Raw genomic sequence first — 19,813 nt, 5'->3', positions numbered from 1 at the left:
CTCTACAAGTCCTACTTCCACCTGCACCTCAGTCATGGGTGAGTGTTTTTATTTGAAAGGTCCTATGAACTGGGTTTAGTGAATAAAAGCAAAGACCAAGAAGAGGGGAAACCACTGTGAGTTTCTCTACCCCTGGCACCGTGTAGCTTGGGCAGTTCCTCTTTGGGTTCAGCCTCTCATGGCTGTGGACTTAGATCTATAACCCCATGCCACCAGCAGTCCTGTAGAATTCCTTTCCACAGTCACAGGGATGTGGACTTAGTGCAGTGTGGCTTCCTTCTGACCCTCTGGGTTTGGAGTTCTCACAACTCTCCCTAGCTCAGATCCCCAATCCTACCATTCTCTGAGCATCCTCTGCTCTTCCCAGCTGCAAATTATCTCACCAGCTCTGTCTACTTTACCAATTCCAGCTGTATATTATTAAATTTAGATTTTCTTTCTCTCTACTCTTAAGGCTTGGGACACATTTGCTATTTGGCTGCCATTTTGTGTCCTCCCATTTTTTTTCTATAGGTATTCTTAAGGTTTAAGATGCATTTTTCCAATGAGCATTTATATTTTCTTCTGTCAGCCCCTGTGGGCACTACCAACTTGGAAACTCTATAAATTAAATTCTTGAGTGCATTTAGTATATATTGTAACCCTAGACTTATAAGTGGACTGTTTTTTGGTTAGAAATTCTCTACCTCTTCTTCCTTTCATCAAAAGCTAAGGCCAAAACTGATGTTCCTTCCTATCACCTGTGGGTTATAGGGAAAGTTAGTTCAGTCGTGTTGGTGTAATTTTTGTTGGTCTCTTATGGTCTTTGATCAAATGTCCCCTCTTGCCTGGACCCTGAGCTCTACCCTTTATTCCCAAGCATGGCCTGTAAGAATGAAGTTCTAAGTCATCAAAGACTGGCACAAATCCTGAAGAAAGCTGCCACCTCCAAATACTTGTTTTTCTCTTCAAATTTGGGCTTTTCATCACTTTTTTTTTTTCATTTCATTGCTGAAATGAAAATGAAAATGAAATGAAATTATTATTTTTAATATATTTTATTGATTTTTTACAGAGAGGAAGGGAGAGGGATAAAGAGTTAGAAACATCAATGAGAGAGAAATATTGATCAGCTGCCTCCTGCACACTCCCTACTGGGGATGTGCCTGCAACCAAGGTACATGCCCTTGACTGGAATTGAACCTGGGACCTTTCAGTCCACAGGCCAGTGTTCTATCCACTGAGCCAAACTGGTTTTGGCTAAATGAAATTATTTTTAAAAACAGTTGTATACAAAGAAAAAAAACATGGCAGAAAAAGCTAGAGCAGGATAGTCAAGAGAGTTGTTTTCTAATTTGGGAGAACTTAAATTTATAGGTTATGGGGAAGGAACCAAAAAAAGGGAGAAAAGAGGAGCTGAGAAGGAAGATCTAGAGGAAAAGACTGGCTTTGAATCAATGAGGGTGTGATAGCTAAATAATGGCCCCTAAAGTCTCCACATTCTAATTCTTGGAACTTATGAATGTTACTTCATATGCAAAGGGACTTTGCAGAGAATATTAAATTAAGGATCTTGAGAAGGGGAGAGCATCCTAGACTAGGTAGGTGGGCTCTGAATGTAACCACAATTACCTTCATGAGAGTAAGGTCTGATTGCTGTGGAGGAAAAGAAAATATGTCAGAAGCCGAGATATGATGATGTGCCTTAAAGACAAAAAAGGAGCCACTGTCAAAGAGCCACAGCCTCCAGAAGCTTAAAAAAGGCAAGGAAACTGATTCTCTTTCAAGCTTCCAAGATAGGCCGAGAAGCCAGGACAAACGAAATTGGGAAACTGAGAAGAGAACTGAGCAAACTGTAGAGCACCTTATAGCAGATACACAAGGTCACCTTCCTAGAGATAACATCTAGGCCTCAGCTATATTTCAGCTTCAGACCCAGAAAAACAGAAAAATCAGGTGAGTGACTCCAGGACCAGCTGCAATGACTAACAACCCCTGCTCTGACACTGACCAATCCAAGGAGACCACGGCCCTGGAGGAGCACACCTGAGAAACTGATGAATATTCTGTTGTTTCCCCCAAGACCTCCCCTAAGATTCCCACCCATGAGAAAGAGATAAAAGCCCTCAAGACAAAGGATCCAGCACATGCTCTCCCTCTGAGGGCAGCCACCATTCTTCCTTTTCCCTTCTTCTCTTCCCTCTCTCTCCCCACTCACAGACACACATCTCCTAAACCCTAAAGGATCCCATGAGACTTGTGACCAGGGCAGCAATGGGCAGTGGCAACTCATTCCAGGAAAAAACCTCTGGCCCTGTCCCCAAGACCTTTTTCTGACTTTCCAGAGAATTAAGGCAGCCCAGCCTGGGTTCTCCTGTTGCTCCTTCTATGCTAAGCACTTCCTTATTTCATTGTTCCCAGCTTTAATAAACATTTCCTCATAATCACCTGGATCTGTGGTGTGAAATATTTCCTGCACAAAGTCAAAACCCACACACTACTGGCCAGCCCTAGGGAGACCTGCCCACAGCCAGGTCTCCCTGTCTGGCAGCAGTTCCAGAAGAAAACACCCTGCTGACAGTTTGATTTTAGCCCAGTGAAACTAATTCCAGACTTTTCACCTCCAGAATATAAGAGAAAAAATATGTTGTTTTAAGCCACTTAAGTTTATGTTAATTTGTTCCAGCAGAATAGAAAAAGAATATAAGGAACTTTTTAGGAGCTTAGAAATAGGCTTTTCTCTAACACATCCTATATAATCCTATATAATAAAGAGGGAATATGCAATTTAAAAAAATATATATATATTTTATTGATATTTTAAATATCAGTAAGGAGGAAGGGAGAGGAGGAAGGGAGAGAGATAGAGGGCTAGAAACATCGATGAGAGAGAAACATCGACCAGCTGCCTCTTGCACAACCCCTACTGGGGATGTGCCCGCAACCAAGGTACATGCCCTTGACTGGAATCGAATCTGGGACCTTTTAGTCCGCAGACCGACGCTCTACCACTGAGCCAAACCGGTTTCGGCGGAATATGCAAATTTACCATCACTCCACCACAAAGATGACAGTGCCCAAAGCGGAAGTGGGGGTTTCCATAACACAAAATGGCTGCACCCACAGTGGAGGTGGGGTTTCTGTAACACAAGATGCTGCATCCACAGCGGAAGCTGAGTTCCTGTAAGGATCCTTAATGAGCAATCAGCAGGGACATGAGGCTGTGTGCCCAACCCCGACCCCCATGGGGCTTGACAGGGGACCTCAGGCTGTGCTCCCTGCCCAGCAGGGCTTAAGGCCACGCCCCCGCCTGGTGGGGCTTGATGGGGGACCTCAGGTTGTGCCCTCCACCTGGCAGGGCTTGATGGGAGACCTCAGGCTGCACCCTCCGCCCGGGTGCCAGGCTGGGGGACCTCAGACTGCGCCTCCTGCCTGGTGGGGCTTAACAGGGGACCTGAGGCTACACACCCCACCAGGGCACCGAGCAGGGGGACTTGAGGCTGCACCTTCCCACCTTGTGGGGCTTACAGGGGACCTCAAGTTGTGCCTCTCTGCACCAGTGCTGGGTTAGGGGACCTCAGGCTGCTCCCCTCACCCTGGGCTGGGGAACCTGAGGCCATGCCCCCACCCAGTAGAGCTTGATGAGGCACCTGAAGCTGCGCCCCCCTCCGGCACCAGGCCAGATGACCTGAGGCTGCGCCCCATGCCTGGTGGGGCTTGATGGGGGACCTCAAGGCACACCCCCAGCCCGGAGGGGCTTGACAGGGAACCTCAGGCCATGACCCCCCACCCCCCTACCCGTGCTGGGCCAGGGAACATGAGGCCTCTCCTGGCAGGGCTTAACAAGGGTGGGACTAGCTAGGTCTGAATCTATCCCAATTGGGGGAAGGGAGGGACTGCGGATCTGGGTCTCTCATAATTTTGAGGTGCACGTGGGTGGGCAGGGACTTGACTCTGGGTCCGGTGGTGCACCTCAATCTTTGACAGGAGGAAGATTTTCATATATTTTCAAAATGTTACTAATTTTCTTTAATCTCTGATACTTCTATTTTAGATAAAGGGAAAATAGCAATATTAAAATATTTCCTCTAATTAATCCCCTTTTAATGTGCATGGATTTTGTGTACCAGACCACTAGTTCATCTATAAAGCCAAATTCAGATATACTAATGTGTAATTATAACTAACTTGAATGCATTAAAATTTTTAAATTATTCAACTTAAATATAAATGAATTGAAACAGAAAATGAACCTTGCTTTAACTCAAGCATGTCTGTGGAAACCATAGATACATGTAAAAGCAGGTGGTGCATATAATCTAATTCTGTTTAAGCAACAAAGTAGGAAAGGGTGTTTACTTTGATGACTTCGATGACAAGCTATAGTTGTTTCAATTGTCACTTTCCTAGTATTGTATACCAAGGTGTAAAATATCTTGCAACAAATATCTTACAGTTAAATAATGTGCGCAGCATCATGCAACTAGTAAGTGGCAGAGCTCATAGCTCCATAAATGTTCTGATAAGTACCTTTCGGGTTCACTCACCAAAATTTAAACAACAACAATATGAAGAGGAGCTACAAGATCCAGGACAGGACCTGATTAGGTAAAATCACCTGGATCTATTGTAAGCTTTCTGTTTTCTTTGTCTGGGTCCCCAGTAGGTAGCCCCAAGTTTTGTTATGTATTGTTTTAATCATAACTTTCCCTTTCACTCTGAGGCACAACCTCACCTTTAAAGGGCAGTGACATATCCATGCATCTGACACAGCATCTGCCTGTTGTAATTGCCACCTCTGCTTTTGTTTATGTGTCTGTAGAGGCCTCTCTACACTTGTTAAGGTTGTCTACTCACTGTTATGGAATCCAGGATCTTGTGAACAAAATAACAACATAAAATCTTTCAGAAAATAAAACATAGTTGATCAATTGAATAAGTAATAAGATTTGAGCCCCAGCTGGGTGGTTCAGTTTGTTGGAGCATCCCATATACCAAAAGGTTTTGGGTTCGGTTGCCAGTCAAGGTACATACCCAGGTTTCAGGTTTGATCTTGGGTTGGGGCAACTGATCAATATTTCTCTCTCACATTGATGTTTCTCTTTCTTTCGCCCATCATCTCTCTCTAAAAATCAATAAGTATATCCTTGGATGAGGATTAAAACAGAAAAAGAAAGCAAGAAGTTTTTAAATAAAAAAGGTGCTACTTACATGGGTGGACTATCACCACAATACTTTCCAATTCTTTTAGCATCATTGACTTCTCCACCATTAAACACAGCCACATAATCATATCGGCAGTAGTTATCACGTTCAACATCAAACTTCTCAAACTTTAATTCTATAAGCTTTAGTAAAAACACAGAATTAGAAGGATTAAAATAGCATTGCCGAATAACCTCAAATGAAATTCTTCCTCCCTCCAGATTTGTAGGTACTATGATTTTCCTTTGTAAAAATGCATTGTTTAAATTATTCTTTCATATTTATTCTGTGGTATTCATATTTCTTGTGCTATTCTTTTGATTTAATTTTTAGTCATTCCAAAAGATCATCTCACTCCCAGAGCAATCCTAGGTAAGATCTTAAACTTAAACCTATGAAACTAGAGAATAGTTATTTTCAAAAGTCCATGGGGTAGGCTTGATCTATTCCCATGCTAAGTTCTGTTCTGCAATTGACATATGAAAGTGGGTCCCAGAAAGGGTACAAATTAATAAAACCACCCACTAATGAGCAGTGGACACTACACATTCTCTGTTAATTGTTTTACAGCAACGAATAAAGTTATCTGTGGGGAACCTGCACAGGTTCTATTTTTAAAAACAACCAAAGAAATTATAAAGCAGGCTAGCTTTCACAGCAGACCACTTGCTCTTTGAAGAAGTGTGGCCTGTTTGCATTGGCTTGGTCAAAGTGATGCAGGCAGACTGTTTTTTATTTGATGACTGGGATGGCTACTCTGAGGACCTGATTAGTTTGCTATGTGAGCAAAGGGTAACCTAAATATAACATGTACTTGTTTTATTGTCCCACAATTAGCGGCTTCTACTTATAAAATCTTTCACAGGGTTAAACAATTTCACACAGGATTTACTTACCATTTGTACTTCAAAATCTGTTTTGAAATTGTAATTATGAAATAGGAAATTAAATCCATGATTTTGCAAGTCAAATAGGGCAAAAGCAATTTGAATCTGGGTTTTTGTAGAAAGATCTATGCCCAGCCAGGCCTTTCTTGCCCTGTAGCAATAGCTCTTGAGAGTTGGGCCTCTCACATTGTCTAGAAAATTCACACATGAATGCTTTCTTCATATTTTCAGGGAATCTTACCTGATTCTTTGGGGCTAGAATGTGCCACAAGCAAGTGACTCCTGCAGGGTAATCGCGGTCTGGCCAGTTGGGGGTTTTAAAAGAGCCAGAAGGTCTTTCAAGGCGTCCTCCACAATATTGATCGCCTGAAGTTATTAAATATAAAAAAAATCCAAGTTTATGTCCTCATAGAGGTTATCCCAATGCAACCATGAAGAGATTAGTAATTTGGAATATTAAGTGATAGTATAACAAATAAGGACAATTTCAGAAGCTCTTAAATTTTCTCTTAAAAGTGGTCACATAGTCTCCTGTACACACACACACACACACACACACACACACCGTGTAGTCATATATCTCCCTGTGTGAAGTCTGTTCAGGTGTTGACCCATTTTTATATTTATTGGGAACTTTATCTTTTTTGTCGTTGTTGAGTTTTATGAGATTTTTATATATTCTGAATAGAATTCCTTTATTAGATATTTACATGAATATTTTCTCCCATTCTGTAACTTACCTATTCATCTTTGTAACAATGCCTTTTTAGAAGTATTGGTTTTAATTTTAATGTTTGCATGGTACATGTTTTTTCATCCCTTTACTTCAACCTATGTTGACTTTGTATTTGAAGCACTTTCTTATATACAAAGCTCTTTTATTTAGTGTTGGGATTTCCTATTTCACCCATTTTAATAATTACTGTCTTATTATTGGAATAATTAATCCTTTGAATTTAATACTTGGATATAGTGTGCCATTTATTATTTTGTTTTACCCATTCCACTTTTCTTTTGTTCCATCTGCTCTCCCTTTCCTGCTTTCTTTGGGTTAGTTGAATGATTTTAGTATTGTATTTTAATATTTTCCCTTTTAGCCAAATTCCTACTTTTTTTCACTTTTTAAAAATTCATTTAACTTTTACATTTTTAATGGTTACTCTAGGGATTGCAATATGCATTTTTAACTTATAATCTGCCTAGAGTTAATATTGTATTCCTCATGTATTATATTGATATATGTGTGTGTATATGTGAACAGTATAGTTCATTTACCTCTCCATCCTTTGTCCTATTATTGTCATATATATGACATCTTTATACATGTCATACTTCATACATTCCATAATACAGTATTAAAGTATTTTTTAACAGACACATGTAAAGAAATTAAGAGGAAAAAAAAAATGTAGTCTTTTGTATTTACCACTAGTAGCCTGGTGCACGAAATTTGTGCATGGCGGCTGGGTGGGGGAAGGGGGGAGAGTGGTCCCTCAGCCTGGCCTGCAAACTCTGCAATTTGGGACCCCCTTGGGGGACATCTTACTTGCAATCTGGGACCACTGGCTCCTAACCACTCTGCCTGTCTGCCTGATCAACCCCAACTGCCCCCCCTCCCCCCCTCGCCAGCCTGCTCACCCCCTACTTTACCCCCTGCCTGATCCCCCCAACTGCCCTCCCTTCCTGGCCTGATCGCCCCTAACTGCCTCTGCCTCTCCCTGCCACCATGGATTTGTCCGGAAGGATGTTTGGAAGGTCTCCTGGAAAGTCTTCCAGTCTAATTAACATATTACCTTTTTATTTAGTATAGATTCCCAGTGGCCTTTAATCATCCCAGTAACTACATGTAATCCTGTGGAGTCATTTCCCTTCAATGTGGATCTCCCTTTAATATTTCTATGATGCAAGTGTTTATTTGAAAATGTCTAATTATGCTTTCATTTTTTAAGACTAGCTATAAAATCCTGATCTACAGTTTTATTCCAGCACTTTAAAAATGCTGTTCCTCTGCCTTCTAGTCTCCATTGTTTCTCATTAAAAGAAAGCATATCATTCAGACCATCTGGCTTTTATCTTATTGATTTTAATATTCACTCCTTATCTTTTGATTTCTGTAACTTAATTTTGTTATGCCTAGGTGTGGCTTTATTTTTATATATCCTGTTTAGGGTTTGTTGATCTTGGTCTATAAATTGATGCACTTCACTACATTTTGTAGCTTCAAGCCATTATTTCTTCAGATATTTTTTTTCCTGCACTATTATGATTCTCTTATTCTCTAGGATGCAAATTACACATGTGTAAGATCACATGATATTGTCTCACTGGTCTTAGGGACTCATTCTCATTAAGATTTTCCCTCCGGCCAAAACCAGTTTGGCTCAGTGGACAGAGCGTTGGCCTGTGGACTGAAGGGTCCCAGGTTCGATTCCGGTCAAGGGCATGTACCTGGTTGTGGGCACATCCCCAGTGGGAGGTGTGCAAGAGGCAGCTGATCGATGATTCTCTCTCATTGATGTTTCTAACTCTCTGTAAAAAAATCAATAAAATATATATATTTTTAAAAAAGATTTTCCCTCCTGGTTGATCAGATTACATAATTTCTAATCAAATTCACAGACTCTTGCTTCTATCATTTCCAATCTATTTGTAAGGCCATAAGATAAAATTTAAATTTCAAATTCTGTATCTTTCAGATCTATAATTACCATTTTATTTTTTATAGTTGCTGTTTCTCCTCTGAGATTCTCAATCTGTTTATTTAATATATATCCCTTTAAGTTTTTTTTAATATTTTTGACAACATCCATGTGTCTTTTTAAAAATATGTTTTTATTGTTGTTGTTTGTTTGTTTGTTTTTTGTTTTTAGAGAAAGAGAGGAAAGGAAAGGGATAGAGCAGAGGTTCCCAAACTTGTTTGTGCCGTAGACCCCTTGCCATGTTTTTCGGTTTTGGGTAGACCCCCTACTTACCTGATATTGATTTTTTTGTAAATTTCTAACTGTAGTGAAGTTTAGTGTTAAAATTTAATAAAAAATAATGTACCTACTTTTCTCCGGCATTCTCAAACAAAATAACACTGATTCACTATAATTTGTATGATAAACTACCAGTTTATATTTTTTAAAATATTTTCTCAGCACTTTCCTATTCAAGATTCAGGAAACGAATGAACGTATTTTTCTCACATTCATATTTATAGAGTGACGAATTGAACAAGTCGGTGCAAGTTCGCGAAGCTTTGAGACAAAAATTGGCAAGAATGTTTACTGCGCGTATGCTTGTAACAAGATGATACTGGTATATCATTATGTTCAGGTTTTTATCCTACAACTTACACAATTTTATAAACATATATAATAAATTTTTTACTTCATAGGTACTTTTATAAATAATTTATATGTTTTTATATTATAAGATAATATGATGTAAGTAAATAGGTACTATCAGTGTATGTTGAGATCCACTATCGTGGACCCCCATTTTTATTTCATGGACCCCCAAATTTTTTTTTCACTGACGTAGACCCCTTGCAGGTTGTCATAGACCCCTGGGGGTCGATATAGACCACTTTGGGAATCACTGGGATAGAGAGATAGAAACATTGATCAGCTGCCTCCTGCACACTCCCCACTGGGAATTGAGCCCACAAACAAGGCATGTGCACTGAACAGGAATTGAATCAGTGAACTCTTGATTCATGGGTCAACACTCAATAACTAAGCCACACTGGTGAGCCTACCTTTAAGTTTTTAAACATATTTCTTATAGCTGCTTTAAAGTGCTATCTGCTAATTTCAACTTCTGATTTGTCTTGGTATCAGTTTTTATTGACTATTTTTTTTTCTTGAATACAGACACACTTTCCTGGTTTCATAACATGAATTGATAGTGGACAATATGAATGATACCCATTATAGAGACTCTAGATTCTTTTGTGTTCCTATGAAAAGTGATTTTTGCTCTTCTAGTTGGCACTTCTAGAGGCACCTCTGAGAGACCTGTGCAGTTAAACATCTAAAGGTGAGCACACGGGAAAAAATAGGGAAGCAAGAAGGAAGGACAGCTCAGATAGCCATGGACTCAGCCCTGCAGCCAGGAGTTCGCAGCTATCCTGGCCCAGAGAGGGAAGAAAGCCAGAGTAGCAAGCATTTGCTTTAGCCAGGAGGAGCAGAGTAGCAGAGTCAGCCGGGCAAGCAGTGTGAACAGCAGCTGAGTCAGCTGAGAGGCTGGGGCAAAGACACAGCACAGGGATTCTGCTGCAGCTGTCCACTGTCAGGTGGTTGGTGTTTCAGACAAAGAAAGGGAGTCACAGAACCTGTTGTCACTTGGACTCCCAAAATTTGCTTCCTGTTGCCCTTGGTGTAGGATTAGGTTGAGAAGCACATTATCTGTAAACTGAGAAATATTGCAGAATTGCTGCTTCCTTCTGTGACTGATTCCCAGTTTGGATGCATGGCAAGAAATCCCATAGAAGTCCAGGGTCACCATTATAGTAAGGGCAAAACAAACCCCACCCTGAAGCAGCAAGCAGCACTGCTGTCAGCTATAGAGGTCAAATGTGGGAGATCACAGAGGTAAAAATCTTTGATTCAGCACCACCTACTGGAAAACATAGAAAGGTATCTTCAGAGAAAACTGCTAGAAAAGGCCCAATATACAGAGAGAGAAGCCTAAGGGACCAAATGACTGGTTGACCAGTCACTATGACGCACACTGACCACTCAAGGCAGGAGCTGACCCCTGGTGCTCCAACAGTCAACTTCCCATGGCGAGCCAACCTCCTGCAGTACCTCACCCTCACTGTCCAGCTCCCATCAACCCTGATCAGGATTGGGCAAGATTGTCCTAATTGGCCCTAATTGCCAGCCAGGCTGAGGATCCCATCCTTGTACAAATTTGTGCACTGGACCTCTAGTAATAATGTAAAAGCCTAGACAGAACAGACCAGCAAATATTATGAATAACCATGGTAAATATCCAGAAAGCAAAGTGAACACAAGGAAATATATGACATAATTGACAAAGAATTAAAATTGAAATTCTGAAAATAGTCAACAAGATGCAAGAAAATACAGAAAGGCAATTCAATGCACTCAGAAAACAAACAAATGAACAAAACAAGTGTTTTATCAAAGAGACTGAAAATTTAAAAAGAACTAACCAGAAATCCCAGAAATGAAGTATGCAACTAAGGAAATTAGAAATGAACTATTGAGCATAGGAAACAAAGTCAGCCATACACAGGAAAGAATTAGTAACCATACAGAGGGAAGAATTTTCTAGGTAATAATCTAGAAATGACACAGAGGGAAAAAGAGAGAAACTTGAGTATTAAAAACAAAAACTAACCAAAGAGCTCTATGAGAACTATTTGACTCCATCAGGAAAAGCAATAGTCCTATCTAATAAAGAGGGAATATGCTAATTTACCATCACACTCTCACAAAGATGGAAGCACACACAGCCAATAAGGAAGAAATATGCTAATTGACTGCCACACCCTCAAAGATGGCGGTGCTCACAGCCACAATATGGCAGTGCACAGTCCGCTAAGTCCCACCAGGGTGGCAGGCATACCTGCCCTGGAGCCCCCCAGTCCCCTCAATCCCCCAGCTGCCCAGGGCCACCTGAGGTAACCAGGGCCACCTGAGGCTCAGGTAACCAGGGCCAGCCAAGGCTTGCAATGCCAACAGTGGCAGCAGTAGAGGTGTGATGGGGGTATTGCATTCCCCTGATTACCAAGTCGCCCCGCTCCCAGACTGTGAGAGGGAGCAGACCGGGCTGAAGGACTATACCTTCAGTGCCTGAATTTTCATGTAACCAGTCTTCTAGTATAAGAATAATAGGCATTGGAGGAGAAGGAGGAGGAGGAGGAGGAGGAGGAGGAGGAGGAGGAGGAGGAGGAGGAGGAGGAGGAGGAGGGGGAGGAGGAGGAGGAGAAGGAGGGAATAGAGAGCCTATTCACACAGTGAATAAGAACCTCCCAAACCTACAGAAAGAGCTATATCCTTAAATCCAAGAAACAAAAAGAACACCTAAAGAGTCCCTTTCCAAGAAACATAGTATTAAGACTGTCAAAAATTAATGACAAAGAAAAAATTATCAATACAGCCAGGGAAAATAAGGAAGTGACCTACAATGGAAAACCCATCAGAATTTCATAGGACTTCTCAGCAGAAACTCTATGAGCCAGAAGAGAGTGGAACCCAATATTCAAAAATCTGAAAGAGAAAAATTACCAGCCATGAATAATATATCCAACAAAATTATCCTTTAAATATAAAGGAGAAATAAAGATGTTCCCCGACATACAGAAGCTGAGGGATTTTATCACCAAAAGATTTCTATTGCAAGAAATACTCAAGAAGTTTATTCTACCTGAAACAAAGAGCATAAAGTCACAACATTACAAGATGGTCAAAACAATTACAGCATAAAGGAACAAAAACATAAAAGGGAAGGGGATAAAGGTTTGAATTGGTAAAGGAGGCTGAAGATCAGACACACTCAAAAGAAAAAAAATACTGTATATATGCAACTTTATTTTTTATAAACCTAACAGTAATCACACACAAAAATAATCCTCAAACCAAGACACATAGCTTAAAAAAGAGGAAAAATATATGGAATACCACCAAACAAAAACAACAGGTAGAAATATAAAGGAAAAGAGCTAATGGAGACAAAGAGCTATCAGAAAATGAAGGATCAAGTGGCTAAAAGAAATTACCATAAATGTAAATAGACCAAATTCACCAATAGAGAGGCACAGAATAGTAGAAAACAAAAGCTAACCATATGCTTCCTTCAAAAGATACATCTAAGCTGCAAAGACAAAGGGAGATTCAAAGTGAAATGATGAAAAATGATTCTCTAAGCTAGGGGTGTCGAACTCAATCAGAGAAGGGGCCAAAATCTAAAATCCAGCCTAAATCGCGGGCCGAATGGTTTACTGAACAGTCATAAACTGACAATGTCATAAACTGACAGCGGAGTGCAGTGATGACAGCGCGGTGCGGGCCACATTGCAAGGCCTGGCGGGCTGGATTTGGCCCGCGGGCCTTGTGTTTGACACATGTGCTAAGCTATTAACATCTACAGAAAAGCAGGTATAGCCATACTTATATGTGATAAAATAGATTTTAGTTAACAAAGGTAACAAGAGACAAAGATGGACATTTTATAATGTTAAAGAAAACATAATACTTCTTAATATATACACCCAATTAGGGAACACTGAAATATAAAAGCAACTACTTACAGAACTAAAGGGAGAAACAGATCAAAACACAATCACAGTTGGGGACCTTAATATTCCACTGACAGTTCTAGGTAGATTATCAAAACAGAAAATCAATAAAGAAATATCAGACTTAAATGAAACACTAGATCAAATAGCCTTAATTGACAGTTATATAGCCTTTCATTCTAGAACATCTGATTATACATTCTTCTCCAGTGCATGTGGAACATTCTCAAGGACATACTATATGTTGTATCATAAAACTAGCATCAATAAATTCAAGAATGAAATTATACCAATCATATTCTTTGACCACAATGCCTTGATATTAGAAACCAACTACAAAAAGGGGGGAAACACACACACACACACACACACACACACACACACACACACACGTAGAGATTAAACAACATACTACTAAAAAATGAATGTACCGCCGAGACCGGTTTGGCTCAATGGATAGAGCCTCGGCTTGGGGACTGAAGGATCCCGGGTTCGATTCCGGTCAAGGGCATGTGCCTTGGTTGCGGGCATATCCCCAGTGGGGGATGTGCAAGAGGCAGCTGGTCGATGACTCTCTCTCATCGATGTTTCTAACTCTCTATCTCTCTCCCTTCCTCTCTGTACAAAAATCAATAAAATAAATTTTAAAGTAAAAAAAAAAAATGAATGTACCAATGAAATAAAAGGTGAGATCAAAAGGTATGTAGAGACAAATGAGAATGACAATACAGCATATCTAAACTTCTGGGATGCAGATAAATCAGTGATAAGAAGGAGGTTTATATCATTACAGGCCTATCTCAAGAAACAAGAGAAAACTCAAGTAAACAATTTAACATTATATTATAAAGTACTAGAAAAAGAACAAAGTAGCCCAAAACCAGAAGAATAAAGGAAATAATAAAAATTAGAGAAGGATTGAAATAGATAACAAAAAGACTATAAAAATTAATTTTAAAAAACGAGCTGGTTCTTTGAAAAGATTGATAAAACTGACAAACCCCTTGTTAGACTCACTAAGGAAAAAGGAGAAAAGAGCCATATAAACAAAATCAGAAAGAGGAGAAATCACCACAGGCATTACAGATATACAAAGATAATATTAAAATACTATCAAAGACTATATGCCAACAAATTCAATTACCTAGAAGTAATGCATAAGTTCCTAAAATAACCTCACTAGACAAAACCTTGAAGAATTGGAAAATCTAAATAAACTAATTAGTGGTGAGGAAATTGAAAAAAGAAAAGAAAAGCCTTCCAAAAAATAAAAGTCTAGGACTAGATGGTTTCACCAGTGAATTCTACCAATGTTCAAAGAAGATTTGAAAACTATCCTTCTCAAACTCTTCCAAAATATTGTAGCAGAAGCAATACTTCCTAACATATTTTATGAGGCTAACATAACCCTGATACCAAAACCTGGCAAAATGGCACAAAAAAAGAAAACTACAGAGCAAAATCCTATATAATAAAAGGCTAATCTGCAAATTATCCCCTTGACTAGGAGTTCGACCGAAAGTTTGACCAGGGGGTGGAGCCAACCAACCACCCATGGCCCCTCCCTGTGGCCAGCCACATCCCGGATTGACCCTCCTCCTACCCTGATCAGAAATGTCTTTATCCTTTGTATTTAAAGGATAATTTTGTTAGATATCTGCAATGCCTATTATTCTTATACTAGAGGACTGGTTACATGAAAATTCAACAAACCAGCTGGCCAACCACCCACAGCGCCTCCCCTCGGCCAGAATCCACACATACATGAATTTGTGCACCAGACCTCTAGTCTCTGATGAATACAGATGCAAAAATCCTAAACAAAATACTAGCAATCAACTATAACAATATATTAAAAACTAGAGGCCCAGTGCATGAAATTCATGCATGGGGTTAGGGGAGTGTCCCTTAGCCCAGCCTGCACCCTCTCCAATCTGGGACCCCTCAAGGGATGTCCAACTGCCCTCTCACAATCCAGGACTGCTGGCTCACAACTGCTCGCCTGCCTGCCTTCTTGATTGCCCCTAACTGCTTCTGCCTGCCAGCCTGATCACCCCTTAACCACTACCATGCCAGCCTGACTGATGTCTAACTGCTCTCCTGCCAGCCTGTTTGTCCCCAACTTCCCTCCTCTGCCAGCCTGGTCACCCCCAACTGCCCTCCCCTTCAGGGTTGATCACCCCCAACTGCCCTCCCTTGCAGGCCTGTTCCCTCTCAACTGCCTTCCCATGCAGGCCTGGTGCCTCCCAACTGGCCATCTTGTGGTGGCCATCTTGTGTGCGCATGGGGGCAGGATATTTGACCACATGGGGACAGCCATCATGTGTGTTGGAGTGATGGTCAATCTGCATATTACTCTTTTATTAGATAGGATAGAGGCCTGGTGCATGGGTGGGGGCCAGCTGGTTTGCCCTGAAGGGTATCCCAAATCAGAGTCAGGGTTCCCTTGGAGCATGGAGCAGCCTGAGAGAGGGACCTGTGGTGGTTTGCAGGCCGGCCACACTCCCTGGCAACCCAAGAAGAGGCCCTGGTATCTGGAATTTATTTATCTTCTACAATTGAAATTTTGTAACCTGGAGCGGAGCCAAGCCTCCTGCTCACTCTGTGGTCGGCAGCCATTTCCGTTGGAATTTATGTATCTTCTATAATTGAAACTTTGTAGCCAGGAGTGGAGGCCTGGGCCAGCCAGAGTGGGCAGAAAGCTTTGCTTCTTCCATTGCCAGGGGCAACCCTAGCCTCCTGCTCTTTCCAGCTCCATGGCTGTTGCCATTTCTGTTTGGGTTTGTTTACCTTCTATAATTTAAACTTTGTAGCCTTGAGTGGAGGCTTAGGCCAGCAAGGGCAGGCAGAAAGCTTGGCTTCCTCCATTGCCAGGGAAACTCAAGCCTCCCTCCTGCTCTCTGTGGCCATAGCCATCTTGGTTGGATATATTTGCATACTCACTCTGATTGGCTGGTGAGCATGGCTTATGGGTGTAGCAGAGTGATGGTTAATTTGCATATTACTCTTTTATTAGGTAGGATAATACATCATGATCAAGTGGCATTAATTCTTTGACATAAGCAAATCAATCAATGTAATACACCACATTATTTTAAGAAAGGATAAATCAGCCCAAACTGGTTTGGCTCAGTGGATAGAGCGTCAGTCTGCGGATTGAAAGGTCCCGGGTTCGATTCTGGTCAAGAGCATGTACATTGGTTGTGGGCACATCCCCAGTAGGGGGTATGCAAGAGGCAGCTGGTCAATGTTGTTCTCTCATCGACGTTTCTAACTATCTATCCCTCTCCCTTCCTCTCTGTGGAAAATCAATAAAATATATTTTTTTTAAAAAGAAAGGATAAATCATATGATCTTATCAATAGATGCAAAAAAGCATTTGATAGGATACAACCTCCATTTATGATTAAAACACTCAATAAAATAAGAATAAAAAGAAAGTACCTCAATATAATAAAGGCTATATATGACAAATCATCACCCAATATTGTAATCAGTGACTAAAAAAAGCAGACAGCTTTTCCTCTAAAATCAGGAACAAGACAAGGATGCCCACTCTCACCACTCTTATTCAACAAAGTTCTGGAAGTACTACACAGAGTGATAAGGCAAGAGAAAGAAATGAAAGGATCCAAATTGTGAATGAAGAAGTAAAAGTGTCACTTTCTGCAGATGACATGATTCTGTACATAGAAAACCCTACAGGCTTCTCTAAAAACTATTAGAAACAAATTAATACAGTAAATTTGCAGAATACAAAATCAATGTACAAAAATCCACTGTTTTCTTATATACTAACAACAAAACTTCAGAAAATAAATAGAAAGATAATAAGATAATATTCTGGTTTGCTTATGAAATGCACATGGCCTGTCAGATCTCTTTGCACTGTTAAAACTATTATGCAAAAAATGCTGCTGCTCTGCAAGTTTGGGTTCTTGATTTCCCTGTGGAGGTTCTGAATAAAGGTTCCAAAATTAATGGCTGTCTGTGACAAGGCTCTTGGGGTCTCGTGGTGGCCTTTTTGAGCATGGATTGCAGAAGCCTTTCTAGATTTGGATATGTCTGAGGAAGGAAGACAAATGCCATGGCCAGGTGCATGAAATGAGGGGCTTATGTTTATAGTTACCTTGGGGATTTTTTTATCTTACAATAAAATGTTAATAGAAATTATTTGCAGCATATCTCTACTCATTTGGGCAGTTTGTTTCAAAGGATTATTTGTCTCATCCTAGATCTTTAGTGAAATTTTATGTGTAATTATTATGTATTTATATTCCATCATGTGAATAGAACACATTTAGTATTGCATTTTACACTGATGCCTGTTTTATTAAGCTGTGACACAAAGTCTCCTTTACCTTTTAAAAATGTTATTTTATTAAGCTGTGACACAAAGTTTCCTTTACCTTTTAAAAAAGTTATTTATGATTTTTAAATTATGATTTACTTTGATTGTGGAATAAAGACATGAATGAAAAATCTTAAAAAAAAAAAAAAAAAAGAGAGAGAGAGAAATGAAACAAAACAATTCCATTTGCAATTTCAACCAAAGAATAAAGTAGCTAGGAATAAACTTAACAAAGGATGTGAAAGACTTATATACTTAAAACTACAAAGCATTATTAAAAGAGATTGAAAAAGCCACAATAAAATGGAAAAATATCCTGTTTTCATGGATTGGAAGAATCAACATAGTTAAAAGGGCCATATTACCCAAAGCAATATACAGTATTAATGCAACCCCCATCAAAATTCCAATTGTCATTAAAAAAATTAATAGAACAAAAATTCATCTGATATGTATGGAACCACTGAGAAATGGTTCTATACATTTCTGAGAAGCAATACTGAGAAAAAAGAATGTAGCCAAAGGTATCACACTACTTGACTTCAAATTCTACTACAGAGCTATGATAATCAAAACGGCATTCTATTGTTACAGAACAGATACCGATCCATAGAACAGAATAGAGCCTAGATATAAAATCACACGCATATAAACAGATAATTTTTGACAAAGCCAGAAAGACACAATGGAGTAAAGATAGTCTCTTCAATGAATGGTGCTGGGAAAATTGGAAAATCACATGCAAAAGGGTGAAATGAGATTATAATTTGTAATTAATTCACAATGGATCAAAGACCTTAATATAAGATCTGAAACAATAAATTACATTGAATAAAACATAGGCACTAAACTTATGGACCTTGGTTTTAGAAAACATTTTATGAACTTGACCCCGAAGGCAAGAGAAGTAAAGGCAAAAATAAATGAATGGGATATAATTGAAAAGCTTCTGCACATAAAAAAAATTAACAAAACAAAGAGTCAGCCAAGTGAATGGCAGATGATATTTGCAAAATACAGCTTTAACAAAGGTTTAATATCCAAAACACATCAAGAAACCAAACAAAAACAACCCAATTAAAAAATGGGCAGGGAGGATATGAACAGACACCTCTCCCAAGAAGACATACAAAGAACCAGTAGATATATGGAAAGATGTTCAACCTCACTGCCAATTAGGGAAATGCAAATCAAAACTACAATGAGATACCACTTCACACCTTTTATAGTGGCAATTATCAATAAGACAAGTGTTAGAGAGGTTGTAGAAAAAAGGGAACTCTCATGCACTCCTGATGGGAATGTAGACTGGTACTACCACTATGGAAAGCAGTCTGGTGATTCCTCAAAATATTAATAGAGCAACCATATAACCTAGCAATCCCTCTCCTGGGTATACTGGTATAATGGAAAAACTCAAAATCATGTATTCACAAAGATATATGTGTCCCATCTTCATTGCATCATAATTCAAATTACCCAAGACATGGAGAAAACAGAAGTGTACTAAGATAGAGGAATGGATAAAGAAGATATGGTGCATATATATTATACAATGGAATACTATCCAGCCATAAAAAAAGATAAAATAGCACCATTCACAACAACATGAATGGATCTTCAGAACATTATGCTAAGTGAAATAAGTCAGTCAGAAAAAGCTAAGAATCATATGATTCACTTCTATCTATCTATCTATCTATCTACCCTGTTTCCCCAAAAATAAGACAGTGTCTTATATTAATTTTTGTTCCTAAAGATGTGTTAGGTCTTATTTTCAGGGGATGTCTTATTTTTCCATGAAGAAGAATACGATACACATTTATTGTTAAATGAAAATAAAGGAAATTTATTACCTGTATATGGTACGGTAGTACGGTAGTTGTCAACACAAACCAGACAAACTGAATCCTACAGTATCAAGAATTTACTCATTTATTCAATGATAATCATGTCATCATCTTCTGGAACATCATCATAACAATCCAATTCCTGAATTTCCTGGGGAATTTCTTGTGACTCCATTTCTTTCAGAATCAGTGGACCAAATATCTCATGTTTAGCAATAGCACTGTCTTTATTTTTATTTATTTATTTATTTTCAGATTTTAAAAATATATTTTATTGATTTTTTTGCCC

At 39.4% G+C, this 19,813-nt stretch overlaps 1 protein-coding gene across 2 annotated transcripts in view; it reads right to left on the bottom strand.

The window, feature by feature from the left end:
- The window catches only part of PCOLCE2 (procollagen C-endopeptidase enhancer 2), a 163,609-nt gene that overhangs the window by 57,259 nt on the left and 86,537 nt on the right, over positions 1–19,813 (bottom strand). For both annotated transcript variants that reach the window (XM_084875949.1, XM_084875950.1), the window contains exons 4-5: positions 6,313–6,437; positions 5,191–5,327 (exon numbers count right to left, since the gene is read on the bottom strand). In XM_084875949.1, coding sequence (XP_084732075.1) covers positions 5,191–5,327; positions 6,313–6,437 — 262 coding nt within the window. The remainder of the gene's footprint in view (positions 1–5,190; positions 5,328–6,312; positions 6,438–19,813) is intronic.

This window comes from Pipistrellus hanaki, assembly GCF_964339955.1.
Source record: "Pipistrellus hanaki genome assembly, chromosome: 2".
In the NCBI taxonomy this organism is placed as follows: Eukaryota; Metazoa; Chordata; class Mammalia; order Chiroptera; family Vespertilionidae; genus Pipistrellus; species Pipistrellus hanaki.
Note: the sequence above shows the minus strand (reverse complement) of the source record. Positions and strands in the feature narration are given on the sequence as shown.